Here is a 13,377-nt window from a genome sequence, read left to right as displayed (position 1 = left end):
CCGGTAATCATTTTGCCTTCTTTCCACCTTTCTTAAATGTGTGGAATACATCTGGACTGTGCTTCTAGGATGGTATTTAACAATGACCACGCCTCTTGCACACTTTTTACCTTTGTAGCTGCTCCTTTCAGTTTTTTTCTATTTTTCTCATTTTATCAAAGTTTCCCTTTTGAAAGTTTAGCACGAGAGCCGTGAATTTGCTTACTGTCCCCCTTCCAGTCATTAATTCAAATTTGATCATACTGGGGCAGATTTTCAAAGGGATATTCGCGTACCCCTCCCCCAAAAAACCTGTCCCAAGCTCCCCCTGCGCACGCTGAGCCTATGTTGAATAGGCTCAGCGGTGCGCGCAAGCCCGGGACGCGCGTAATTCCCAGGGCTTTCCTGGGGGGGCCTAACTTTTGCAATAAAGGTAGGGGGGTGGGTGGAAGGAAAGTTCCCTCCAAGGCCGCTCCAATTTCAGAGCGGCCTCGGAGGGAACGGAGGCAGGCTGCGCGGCTCGGCGCACGCAGGCTGCCAATTTTGCACAGCCTTGCGCGCTCCGAACCCGGATTTTAAAGGATACGCGCGGCTACGTGCGTTTCTATTAAAATCCAGCGTACTCTTGTTTGCGCCAACAAAAGTACACGCGGGCCTACTTTTTTAAAATCTACCCCATTATGATCACTATTGCCAAGCGGCCCCACCACCATTACTTCTCTCACCAAATCCTGTGCTCCACTGAGAATTAGATCCAAAATTGCTCCCTCTCGTCGGTTCCTGAACCAATTGTTCCAATCAGGAACTTTATATCTCTAGCATGTACCGATGATACATTTACCCAGTCAATATTGGGGTAATTGAAATCTCCCATTATTACCGCACTACCAATTTGGTTAGCTTCCCTAATTTCTCTTAGCATTTCACTGTCAGTCTCACCATCTTGACCAGGTGGACGGTAGTATACGCCTATCACTATAGTCTTCCCCAACACACAAGGGATTTCAACCCATAAAGATTCAGTTGGGCATTTAGTCTCATGCAGGATGTTTATCCTGTTGGTATAGCGCTTTATGTCTGGGATGCTCCTATCTGTCATTGCGATATAATTTGTACCCCGGTATAGCACTGTCCTATTGGTTGTCCTTCTTCCACCATGTCTGAGATGCCAATTAAGTCTATGTCATCATTCACTGCTATACATTCTAATTCTCCCATCTTACTTCTTAGACTTCTGGCATCAGCATACAAACATTTCAAAGGTTTTTTTTTTGTTTGTATTTTCATTCTGCTTTTTAATTGATAGGGATAAGTTTGAATTTTTTTAGCTCAGGTGAGTTTTTAGTTACAGGCACTTGGACTACTTTTCTTATTATTGGAACCTCACTGTCGGGATGCCCTAATTCTAATGCATCATTAGTATCCTTTGAAGATACCTCTCTCCAAACCATGCGCTGCTGAGCGACTGTCTGCTTTCCCCTTTGTTCTAGTTTAAAAGCTGCTCTCTCTCCTTTTTAAAGGTTAGCGCCAGCAGTCTGGTTCCACCCTGGTTAAGGTGGAGCCCATCCCTTCAGAAGAGTCTCCCCCTTCCCCAAATGGTTCCTCAGTTCCTTACAAAACTGAATCCCTCTTCCTTGCACTATCGTCTCATCCACGCATTGAGACTCCAGTGCTCTGCCTGCCTCTGGGGACCTGTGCATGGAACAGGGAGCATTTCAGAGAATGCTACCCTGGAGGTTCTGGATTAAGCTTTCTACTTAAGAGCCTAAATTTGGCTTCCAGAACCTCCCTCACACATTTTCTTATGTGGTTGGTGCACACATGTACCACGTCAGCCGGCTCCTTCCCAGCACTGCCTAAAATCCTATCTAGGTGATACGTAAGGTCCACCACCTTCGCACCAGGTAGGCATGTTACCAGGCGAGCCTCTCGCCCACCAGTCACCCAGCTGTCTACATTCCTAATAATCGAATCACCAACTATGACGGCCAACCTAACCCTTCCCTCCTAGAGGTCTTTGCTACAGGATCCTTTCCTGCTGCACCAGGTTGATGCTCTCCAATCATGAGACCTTCTTCCTCCAAGGCAGCACCAGGGCTGCCTGTCTGAAGTTAGGACTTGGCTACTATGTCCCTGAAGGTGTCATCTATATACCTCTCTGTCTGCCTCTGCTCCTCCAGGTCTGCCACTCTAGCCTCCAGAGATTGGACTCGTTCTCTGAGAGCCAGGAGCTCTTTGCATCGCATGCACATTAATGGAGGAACTAAGGCGGATTTGTGTGGAAGCGAGTTCCATAATATGGGGCCTGAGATTGAAAAGGCTCGATTATATGAGTAATGTCTAGTCTTGCTTCTTTTAATTGTAAGAATTTAAAGTAGACATCTGATGGCTGAGGGAAGTTGATGTGATGGTTGATAGATTCCAAGGAATGAACATAGCCAGAAGGATGAAGGGTTGTAAATAAGATTGTGTATTATGGTCAGAACCTTATACTGAATACGGGATGGAATGGGTTGAGGCATCCTATTATTATTCTGTAAATGGAAGTGGAGTTTGTTACCATTGCTTGGAAACAGGAACACCAATTGGAACCATATGACTGATTCATCATATCTGGTAGGCCTGCCTGAGTCACAGCTTGTGTTGACTAAAAGTAATACCCAGTGTTATAATAAAACCATTTAGTTTTTCATAGACATAACTTAGGAAAGTCTTTGTCCTTTGGGATACTGATGAGTGATTGAAGAGTTTGCATGGAGTCATTATTAGCAAGAAGTTGAGACAAAAAAAAAAGAAGACTAATATGAACATATCAAGAAAATGGTTTTCATTACAGTCAGTGCAAGAATAAAAAAACTGAAGAATTAAGTATGGTACCACCGAGTGATGTCAAACTCCCCAAAAAAGGAGGCAAGAACCAACCAACATGAAAGGGTGGCAAGATTTTGGTACATTCCCAGATATAATCAGAGTGACGTGGCAAACGTCTTGGCATGGAGTATGGGCTGAGTCAGTTGCACTTCCCAGCTAGAGAGGAGTTATGTACTGCAGGCAGTCATGCTAGGAGGTACCCTTAGTACAGTAGGTGGACATAAGGATAAAAAAGGATGATGGCCACAGCTAGAATAGTACAGTTGCAAGAGATATGCAAGAAGGGCAACCAACTACCCAGGGGCCGATGCAATAAAACGTGTACTGAAAATAGGCGCTCTTATTGAGCGCTCGGTTTCCTAACACACACACAGCCACATCCCCTGGGCACCCAATGCAGTATTTAATTGAGGGGCTGCACAAATAAGGGGAAAATTGTGCATCCATAGCGCTCAAATGCATTGGGTGCCCACAACTGCAATGGGCACTCAATATGAGCGTTCATTTTTATCCCACTTCTTCAGGCAGATTTCTTTGCTATTTTGCTGAGGGTGTCCATAGCTAAGCACCCCTTGCTATGGGCATCTAAATTGTGTGGCCATAAGAATTTTTTTTTTTATGTCAAGCCAAAATAAATTTACTGCTTGCAGTGTTGAAAAATAAATGTAAGTGTCACAACAAAAAACTAAGTAGGAGGACACAGAGGACCACATTTTTTTTCTCTCTCTCGAGAGCCTTTGACCCACAAATTGACTTTACTCCACCCCCGGGGTTGGGGTTAAATTTTCCCTGTTAAAAAGTGTGCATTGGCTGCCCAGCGATTTTCTGCATCGGGAGGTAATAGCTAACATCCTCATCTACATGGAATTTACATGTGATTGGCACTAGTGGCTATGCATTTGATTGGGCACGTGTTTTGGATGCACTAATCTCCTTATTGCATTGGGTGCTAATCTCGCATGTCCAAAATGCATGCCCAACTGCACACAGACCCATATGCTAGGATGAGTGCACTTTATTGCTTCGGTTCCCCTGGGAGCAAACCCAGGGGAGGAGGTGCCACATCACTTTTCAGTTAGTCTATGAGTCTTTGATTATGTGAGCCCACAAGGAAAGGGAGCCTGCCAAAAGCAACTCTTACCTGGAGCGCCTTTTTGTCCAGAAACTACCCTCAGGGGGGACTATTCTCAAGCTTTTATGATTGATAGCCTTAACCTGAGTGGAATAGGGTGGGCTAAATGGTCGTTATCTGCCAGTATCTACTATGTTATATTACTATGGTTGGTCATGACACTGGATTCAGAAACTGAGGACAGGCAAGCATCATGCCAGTCAACTGAATGAATGATTACAGGCTAAATGCTCCCCACTAAATATTTTTTAAATACTAGGAAAGAGGATCCAAGATGGCCACTTGAGTGAGCCATGCTGAATCCAGTCTCTGATGACCTGCATTCTATTTTATCTCTTCCCCCCCCCCCCCTCTTCTTGTAGGTATAATGAAGAAACATAGGGGAAGATTAGAAGAGATTTTTCTACTCTTTTGGAATTTCCTTTGGTTCTTCAATTGACTATCTCCGGATTTATGCAGCCTTCCAAATTACTGGGTTCTGGTGGAGTATGCGAGTCAGAGGGATCAGTTCCTGGCTCCGGCGCTGACATGTTGCTCAGTCCAGACCCTCTTTTGGGTTGAGGACTAGTACTATGGGAGCTGCTGGGCAGAATCTCTTGGTGGTGTTGGAGGATGGCTCTGAGAGATTTCACCTACAAGTGCCACCAACGCCGCAGGGTAGCCCCAATATGATCAGCACGTTTTCTCTGGTGAGAACGTCAGAAATAAGCAGAAAGGAAGGTGTTGCATTGAAGGAGAGAAGTGGATTGGGAGTTTCTCCTCTTCCTTCCTTGAATACTGTTTTTCCTGTACTACCCGCTTTGAGTAAGCCTAAGCTTGTTACTTTGGAGGCCATTTTGTCCTAGGGTAGCCGCTATCTACCAACTTGTTTCCTCAGTAGGGGTTTTTACTTCTCAAGTGCAAGTACAGGAGTAAAAACCTAACTTGGCAAGTCAAGATCAAGAATTAAATTGTGTTTCTGATAAAGGTTTCCCAACCAGCAAAGACTCAGTTCTATTTAATCCAGGACAAGATGGTCATTAATAGAAAATTGGAAAACTTTAGGAATTATACTAGAAATTTTAACTTGACATTGATTAATTTTCCAAGCATGCTCACAGCCTCGCAGGAGTTATTGAAGAGGAACATGATGGAAATGCTTTATGTGCCTGAAAATGGCATTTCATCCTTAAGCAAAATGTATTATCTGACAAGTGGGAAGAAATTGGTGTAGAAAGGTGGCCATTTTGCTGGGGAAGTGACCTTGGACTTGACTGCTATGCCTGCAAGATCAGGTGAAGAGGAGATTAAGAGGGGTTCATTGCTGGTTTCTGTTGTGTTTATTCGGAATAAAGATTCTATTTTGCCCCTATACTTCTTTCATAGGGATACTTTATTTCTGGGGGGAAAGATTTAGGTATTTTCTGATTTGTGTAAAAAAAAAAAAAAAAAAAAAAAGGTACTCTAGCGTCAGAAAAAGTTTTTTGAAATGCGCCATGATGTTTTATATCTTGGCACATTTTTTTGTTGTGAGATATCTTTGTAGATGTTTTGTTAAAATTTTAAGATGCAACATACACCTTTTCGAACTAAGAGGAGAATGGTTGAGATTATGGGTCTGCATGTATAAATTAAGGCAGGTTTAGATTTCAGTGCTCATTTTTCTTTCTGGTTTATTACTTTGGATGCCATTCCCTCAAAAGATCCTTTGTTAGTGGGAAAGTTGGGAGACTGATACTATTATTTTCTTTTTATCTATAGTTTTCCTATTTTCATATATTAGCAGATAAAAAAAAAAATTATCTGCTTTTTCACAAATATCAAGACAGCAAAAACACATGTCACAGTATCTGGGTACAATACAGAAAAAAGTAGAAAAAGAAAAAAAAAGTTATCAAACAGAAAAAAATCCTTGACCCTAAATACACAGAAATATGGGAGAATCAAGGAAAATCAAAGAGCACAATGTACAACTAGGCAATGAAAAAAAGAAAATAAAGAAAAGGGAGGAATGATTATCGTCCATTTAACCATAACAGCTTTAGCTAGCATTAACAGGAGGCACATGAGAATCCAAAAAAAAAAAAAGCCGCAGTTGAGACGGTTCAAAGAAAACATAATGAACATTGAGATTCAAAACACATTTGCAAGGATATTTAATAATAACCTGGGCTCCTAGCTGTGGAGCCTATTGACTCATAACTAAAAATTTCTGTCTAAGTTGTTGAGCTCCTCTAGATATATTGGGGTAGATCCAAATCTTGACCATAGTATAGTATAATTTGCCTCTATTGCAAAGAAAAAATCTAAAATTTTATTTCTTTTTACGAGTGTATGCTTGTTGAATGTATTGAAATATATAAATAATAAAAAAAATGCAACACACTAGGATAGGTAATTTTAACAAGAGAGAGAGAGAGAGAATGTGAATAGATATATGTACATCCTGCTGGGTTTATGGTTATTATTAAAGGGTCTGAAATCCTACTCACTTGTATAAGTTCTTATAACTTGAAATCGTAGCTGGTCTTCATTCCTGAAAATAAAAAACCAAAAACACAATAGGCTAGAGAGATAAGACAACTACCCCAAGGTGGGTGAAAAGCACAGGACCTGTAGGTGAGCCTAATCTGTAAGAAGGGAAATTTGTCATTTGTATTCTTGTAATTTTGGTTTGGGTCACATCTTTCTATGGATAAAGCCTGTACTCAATGCATATCAAAAGAATACAAATGATCAATTACATCATAAGTCATAATTATAAAATACAGCAGCATCGGGTAGATGAGATGTGAGATTTTGGTTCTGTCTTAAAGATTGTGTTTTTGTTGTTATTTTGATATGCCGAATGTAATAGTTTTATGTTATTCATTATCAGGCTGATGCACTATTGGTGCGTGTTAAATGGGCATTCATGACTGAGCGCTCGCTCACTTAACGCATGCCAATCCAACTTTCCTGGGCGCCTGATTTTTTGTTAAAATTAGGTGCTGTAGTAAAAAGGAGGCACTAGGGGAAATTGTGCATTCCTATTAGGCGCCCAAGAAAGGTGGCTGTCAGTGAGTTAGGAAATGGATGCTTAATACGAGCATCCATTTTCTTCCGCTACCAGCACAATATACACGACTTGGACTGTGTATATGATGGGTGTATATTGGGCGCCCAGATTTCTTTTTTTCCCCAAATGATTCCACTTTCTGTGGCCCTCCTACTTAGTATTACGACAGTACTAGTAGGAGGGATCACAGCAGGAATTTTGGGTTTTTACAATGCGCCCTTGAGTGCTGCAGACCTTTACGCCAGCCCCATGCTGGCAAAAGTTTGCCATGTTGCAAGGGTGCATTGACCACGAGGGAAATTTTTTGCATCACGTGGATTAGCTAATGGTCTCATCTACATGTACTTTACATGTGATGAGCGCTATTAGCTATGTATGCGCTCAATTGGACATGTTTTGGACGTGCTAACCCACGTTTTGCTTTGAGGATTATGTGACACGCATCTAAAAACGCACATCCAATCGCATATTGAGCCGTGCGCTGTCCGCAGAAAACGGTATTGCATCAGCCTGATGTATGTTGCTATTGTTTCCCCGCTGAGAACAAGTTGTATTGGATGTTGCAGGCTATGCACGTTTTAAATAAATGAACGGAATGCATTGGACAGCCCCCCACTATACCACTCATAGCCAAGACTAAAAATGCAGCCTTGATGTGATGTGCTGTTATTCAGACCGTTTGTCCTGTTTCTTACATAGCAGATTCCTACACTCAGTAGGACTCAAGCAGGCCATATAATACTAATATTGACCCTTGCCTCTGGGCATTTAAAGGGATAAACCACTATGGCTGTCTCACATGATTTGGTTTTGGCGATGATGGGCAGCAGGGCCTGCTTTGTAAAAGGTCACGTTAAGGTCGTTGACGTCCTTCATGGTCCAGCAAAAGACCTTTTGTTTTGTTTTGCATTTGGAGCCCTACTTAACCTCCCTGGAACTAGTTTTTTCGTCTCGGATTCGAAGGGTCTCTCTGAGACCTGCAGGGAGCAGCACTTAAAACAGAACGGAGATGCTTTTACTCCGTTGAGAAGAGGAATACTTACAAGTTTCTCTGCTGAATGCAAGTGTTCTTCCGGGTGACCTCTGCGGGCAGAAGAAAACAAAAGTCAGACAAGGGGACCTGGAAAAAAAAACTTCTCAGAACAATCCAAAAGCAAAGCTTGGGTTTGTTGGAGGAAATTCAAACATATGTGTCACCTCCCTACAGGTCTTTAGGGCCACATGGGCTCTTTGGCCTTTCACAGAAAGGGCCCTGTGGCTAGCAAATCATATAAGTTAATAAGAAAAAGAAGGGAGTAACCCATTGGGCCACCAAGAATAAAAAATTGGGTAGGGATGATATCTTTCTAAAAAAAGGGGATCGTTTTATAAATTTTTTAACTTTAATTTTATAATAAAAGAAAACTATTTTACAAGACAAAGTCTTAAGAGATATATAGCAGACACCTGATCCACTAATTAACAGGTGCATTAAGGTACAGGACAAAAAGGAAAATTCAATGTGAAAAAAAAAAAAGTGGAAAGCAAGATGATATAAGAAATAAAAGAGAAAAAAAACCCTTATGATCCAATAAATACAGGGCTTTCAGATTCTATATCCAGGAGATAAATAAGCTTTGATGTGGCAGAAGTGTGGCTGTGCGTGGGAGGAGCAGAGAGCTGAGGGGGAGGGGCCAAGGAGAGGAGGTGGAGACAGGGCCATCGGCAAAGGAAAAAGCAAGAAGAAAGCTGAAACAGGTTGCTAGCAGGAGAGAGCAAACCAGGGTGAGCGCCCTGGGCCTCATGCGCTGCCACGGTGGCCCTGTTCCCAGCACTATCGTTTCCTGTTAGCCAGCGTTCCAGGGCTCGCACCGGGCCTAGCACCCTCCTAAGCACCAACTGGCAGGAGCCCGGCACAGGTTCCTTGGTACAGAAACAAATCAAGTTAACAAAATGGAGAGGCAGACACAGAAAGGGCGGGAGATTTGTTTTTTTCTAAGAACAGCAGGAGCGGATGAACAGAATACTAGGATGCAAGATCCTAAGCAGGTAGTAGGAAGGATGCTCAGTATAACATGAGATCATGCCAGACCTTCCTTTAAAAGTAAAGCTAGGATACCCATGTGCCTGTGTATCATGACGACATACAGAATATATCATGTATAGTGCTGTTCTATATACTGCTCTACCCTTGGCAGCCAGAAAAAAACTGCCAAGGCTGGGTATGGCAAGAACTGCATGGCCCATCCTCATCCAGGAATGGCACAGGCTCCAAGTTTCTCAGACAGGCTGACGCACTCCTGGATCCATAGACTCGCACTTCTGATTTTTAATCTAAAGGGAAGTCAATAGGGTCATCAGAATGTCAAGAGAGCACATGAAAAGCCCTACTAAATTGGAGTCAGTTAATGTCAGTACTATCCCGAGTGGCTCCAGTGACAGATTAAGGGGGAGGCAGCGCAGGAGATGGTCTCCCGGGGCCTAAGCCTAAAGGAGGCCCGTTTAGTGTCAGATTAAAGGCAAACAGTATTTACATTCGTGACCTAGCGAGAGTGGGGGTGGCAAGGCCTCACCTGAGGTCCCTCAGCGCCTTTAATCCATCCCCGAGAGGCTCCCCAACTCCTTCCATATCCATGCCAGGTGGCTTCACTTACAGGCAGATACAGTACAGCACGCTCAGACGGAGCGCACTGTTAGCCGGCATTTGGACGCGCGTTTTCGATGCACTAGCTTTACCCCTTGTTCAGTAAGGGGTAATAGCGCGTCCAAAACGCACGACCAACCCCCCTGAACCTAATAGCGCCTGCAACATGCAAATGCATGTTGATGGCCCTATTAGGCATTCCCGCGTGATTCAGAAAGCAAAATGTGCAGCCAAGCCGCACATTTTGCTTTCAGAAATTAGCGCCTACCCAAAGGTAGGCGCTAATTTCTCCGGGCACCGGGAAAGTGCACAGAAAAGCAGTAAAAACTGCTTTTCTGTACACCCTCCGACTTAATATCATGGCGATATTAAGTCAGAGGTCCCGAAAGTTTAAAAAAGTAAAAAATTAAAAAAAATTTTTTTAAATGGGCCCACGGCTAGCTGGTCGAAAACCAGACGCTCAATTTTGCCAGCATCCAGTTTCCGAACCCGTGGCTGTCAGTGGGCTCGAGAACTGACGCCAGTAAAATTGAGCGTCGGCTGTCAAACCTGCTGACAGCCACCGCTCCTGTCAAAAAAAGAGGCGCTAGGGACGCGGTAGTGTCCCTAGCGCCTCTTTTTACCCCTGGGCCTAATTTTAATAAATTAAAATACTGAATCTCGCGCACGGGAGAGCAGGCGCTCGCCCGCTCTCCCACGTTTTTACTGTATCGGCCCATTATTAAGCAAGTTTATGTAGGGACCACAAGAGGTCAAAGGCCAGCCAGAAGCAGAGCAGAGCTGAAGATTAAGGAGAATCCAAAATCAGAGAAATAACTGCCAAAGAGCAAAAAGCAGTCTGTATAGAACTATTTATGATGTTACTCTGTAGGCACAAGTGCAATACATTATGAAAATGAAAGCGGCTTACTGGATTGCCTACACTTCATACAGAGAGTCACCAAAGCCCCGAGTAGCATGATGGATGCCACAGCCCCGAGCAGCTCCACGTGGCTCATAACTCTGCTGAAATCCTGCATGAAACGTGACAGAACAGAAGCATTCCTGTATTTAGTGTGTACATTCGCCAGCGTCAAAAGTCATTAAAGAAATGTCAAACATAGCCTGTTTCCTACTAATCTCTTTATTTACAGGCACAGGAGGGTGGCTGCAGACCCAGACTCTGGGGAGAAGCAGGTCAGAGAGGAGACATGGGTTTTACTTGGGGTTATCTCTTGCACAATGGGAGAGGAGTACAGCATAGTGTAATGACACAATCAAATGAAAGATAACATTTCTATTTCTCAAGCTTCAGTGTTTGATTTTATTTACTAGTCTACCTGGAAAAGAAAGTCATTTTGTTAAGTAGTGAGGTCACTGGGGGCAAACCTGATATCTGGGTTCTACAAACCCATATTACAGTTCAGGTACGGATATGCCGACAGTAGGGGAAAAGCACAGGACTGCTTATACTGGCACGTCCAAAGGCAAAGCACGTTCAAGCAGCAGTATTGTCTGAATTATCAGGAAGGCTGCTCACCCTCTAAAAATGTTGCTAGCAGTAATTTTGTTATGGGTTTAACAGTGCTTTGTTTTGACTGTTAATATTACTACCCTTAACAAAACCATGGGGGTAACCTACACGGAGCGGCAGTTACTGCCCTTAGCAGAAACACGGTGACGAGGGTGGGGTGGGGAGTATTGAGGCACGGAGCTGAGGATTGAAGGAGGTGGAGAACATGCCGCCACCACCTATCCTTTTGATAGGCAATACTGTAATATATATATATATATATATATATATATATACACTGTAATATTTATATATATATTTATATATATATATAAATATATATATAAATATTACAGTGTATATATATATATATATAAATATTACAGTGTATATATATATATATATACACTGTAATATTTATATATATCTACCTTATAAATGGCCTGTGACCGACGGCCCGCAAATGCGCAGTAGAGACCAGCTCTACCGCACATGTGCGGGCGAGCACGTCGCTCTGAGGCAGCTTCAGAAAGAAAAAAAAATGGCGGCGTCCAGTGGCAGCAGCGGCGGTACCGGCAGCGGGCGGCGACGGCGGTAGCGAGCGACGGCGGTAGCGAGCGGCGGCGGTGGCGACGGCGGTAGCGGGCGGTAGCGAGGGAGGGAGAAGAGAGAGAGAGGGAGGGACGGACTGAGTGGGAGGGAGGGACGGAGAGAGAGAGTGGGAGGGAGTGACTGAGTGAGGGGGAGGGATTGAGTGAGGGGGAGGGACTGAGTGAGAGGGAGGGAGTGGGACTGAGTGAGAGGGAGAGGGGGGACTGAGGGAGGGAGTGGGACTGGGAGAGAGAGGGAGGGAGTGGGACTGAGGGAGAGTGAGTGGGACTGAGTGAGAGGGAGGGGGGAGGGAGTGACTGAGTGGGAGGGAGGGATTGAGTGAGGGGGAGGGACTGAGGGAGGGAGTGGGACTGAGGGAGAGGACGGAGGGAGTGGGGACTGAGTGAGAGTGAGTGGGACTGAGTGAGTGAGAGGGAGGGAGTGAGTGAGACTGAGTGGGAGGGAGGGACTGAGTGATAGGAGAGGGAGGGTGGGGAGGAGTGGGTGAGGGAGGGGTGGGTGAAGAGTGAGGGGAGAGAGAAAGAGGGGGAGGTGAGAGACAGAGGGATGTAGCCCGTTTTAACGGGCTTAACGGCTTGTATATATATAATACGGATGTGCCTTCGTCCTGGATCGGGGAGCCCGAAATCCAAAAGAATTTTCCCCGAAATTTCGGGAAAAATTAGTTTCGGGTTTAGTGCGTGCTAACGATAAAATTGTTAGCGTGCACTAATGGGAGTCAGCGCGCACTAAACCGAAATTCGGGTCTCCCCGAATTTTAAAGGCCTGAACCGCGGGAAACCGAAATTTCCCGGCAGCAGGCCAATAACGAAGGCCGAACCAAAAGGTTTGGCCAAAGCCACATCCCTAATATAATCCCAGGGACACGTAAACACTTTTCAAGCCAAAATCAAAAAGCACGAGAACTGAGTGCACACTTGTGAATTTCTTGGCATAATCCCCCCCAACACTCACACAAATACCTTTTCAACAGAATTTTAAATCCCAGACTCAGATGTATGTTTTAAATGACAAATGTAGAACTAGGGATCATGATATGAAACTCCAAGGGGTAGACTCAGGAACAATGTCAGGAAATATTTCTTATCAAAACAAAAAGGGATGTGTGGCTCAATAAGTTAACCACTGTTCAATGCATAAATCCACAGTTTTATTGGTTTGAAAAAAAAAAAACCCACAAAAAAACAGGAGAGGCGCTTAAACTACAATGTACTTGTAGTTCAGGGAGTCCCTGATTAAGGAAAAGGGACTTGTCAGATGGTTGGGTATGTGTGTGTGTCCTCCGCCCGCATAGAAACATAGAAATGACGGCAGAAAAGGACCAATGGTCCATCCAGTCTGCCCAGCAAGCCTCCCATGGTAGCATCCGCCCCTGGTCACCCCCATGCATCGGTCAGTGCTGCTTGACGCGCTTTGCTGATGGACTTGGCGTAGAAGCAGTCCTGTGTTTTTTCCTTAATGTCTGAGCATCAGTACCCCAGACTGTAAAAAAAAGTCATGGTTCGTGTTGGTTGTCCCTGAATCCAAATTCCTCTTTCCTTTCAGCACCCATACCTCTCCTTTGAAGTAGGAAGTAACGTTGCAGTTGAATTAAAAGCATCAAAGCTTATTTGTTAAGAGTAGCAATCTCC

The 13,377-nt window shown here is 44.0% G+C and overlaps 1 protein-coding gene across 3 annotated transcripts in view; it reads right to left on the bottom strand.

Annotated features, from left to right (window-relative positions):
• LAT2 (linker for activation of T cells family member 2) overlaps positions 1-13,377 on the bottom strand; it is a 51,444-nt gene that overhangs the window by 28,796 nt on the left and 9,271 nt on the right. For all 3 annotated transcript variants that reach the window (XM_029613373.1, XM_029613371.1, XM_029613372.1), the window contains exons 2-4: positions 10,553-10,655; positions 8,063-8,102; positions 6,454-6,497 (exon numbers count right to left, since the gene is read on the bottom strand). In XM_029613373.1, the coding sequence (XP_029469233.1) occupies positions 6,454-6,497; positions 8,063-8,102; positions 10,553-10,640 (172 nt within the window). In that variant the 5' untranslated portion in view covers positions 10,641-10,655. The remainder of the gene's footprint in view (positions 1-6,453; positions 6,498-8,062; positions 8,103-10,552; positions 10,656-13,377) is intronic.

This window comes from Rhinatrema bivittatum, chromosome 8 (genome assembly GCF_901001135.1).
Source record: "Rhinatrema bivittatum chromosome 8, aRhiBiv1.1, whole genome shotgun sequence".
NCBI classification, from domain to species: Eukaryota; Metazoa; Chordata; class Amphibia; order Gymnophiona; family Rhinatrematidae; genus Rhinatrema; species Rhinatrema bivittatum.
This window is presented reverse-complemented; position numbering and strand designations above follow the sequence as displayed.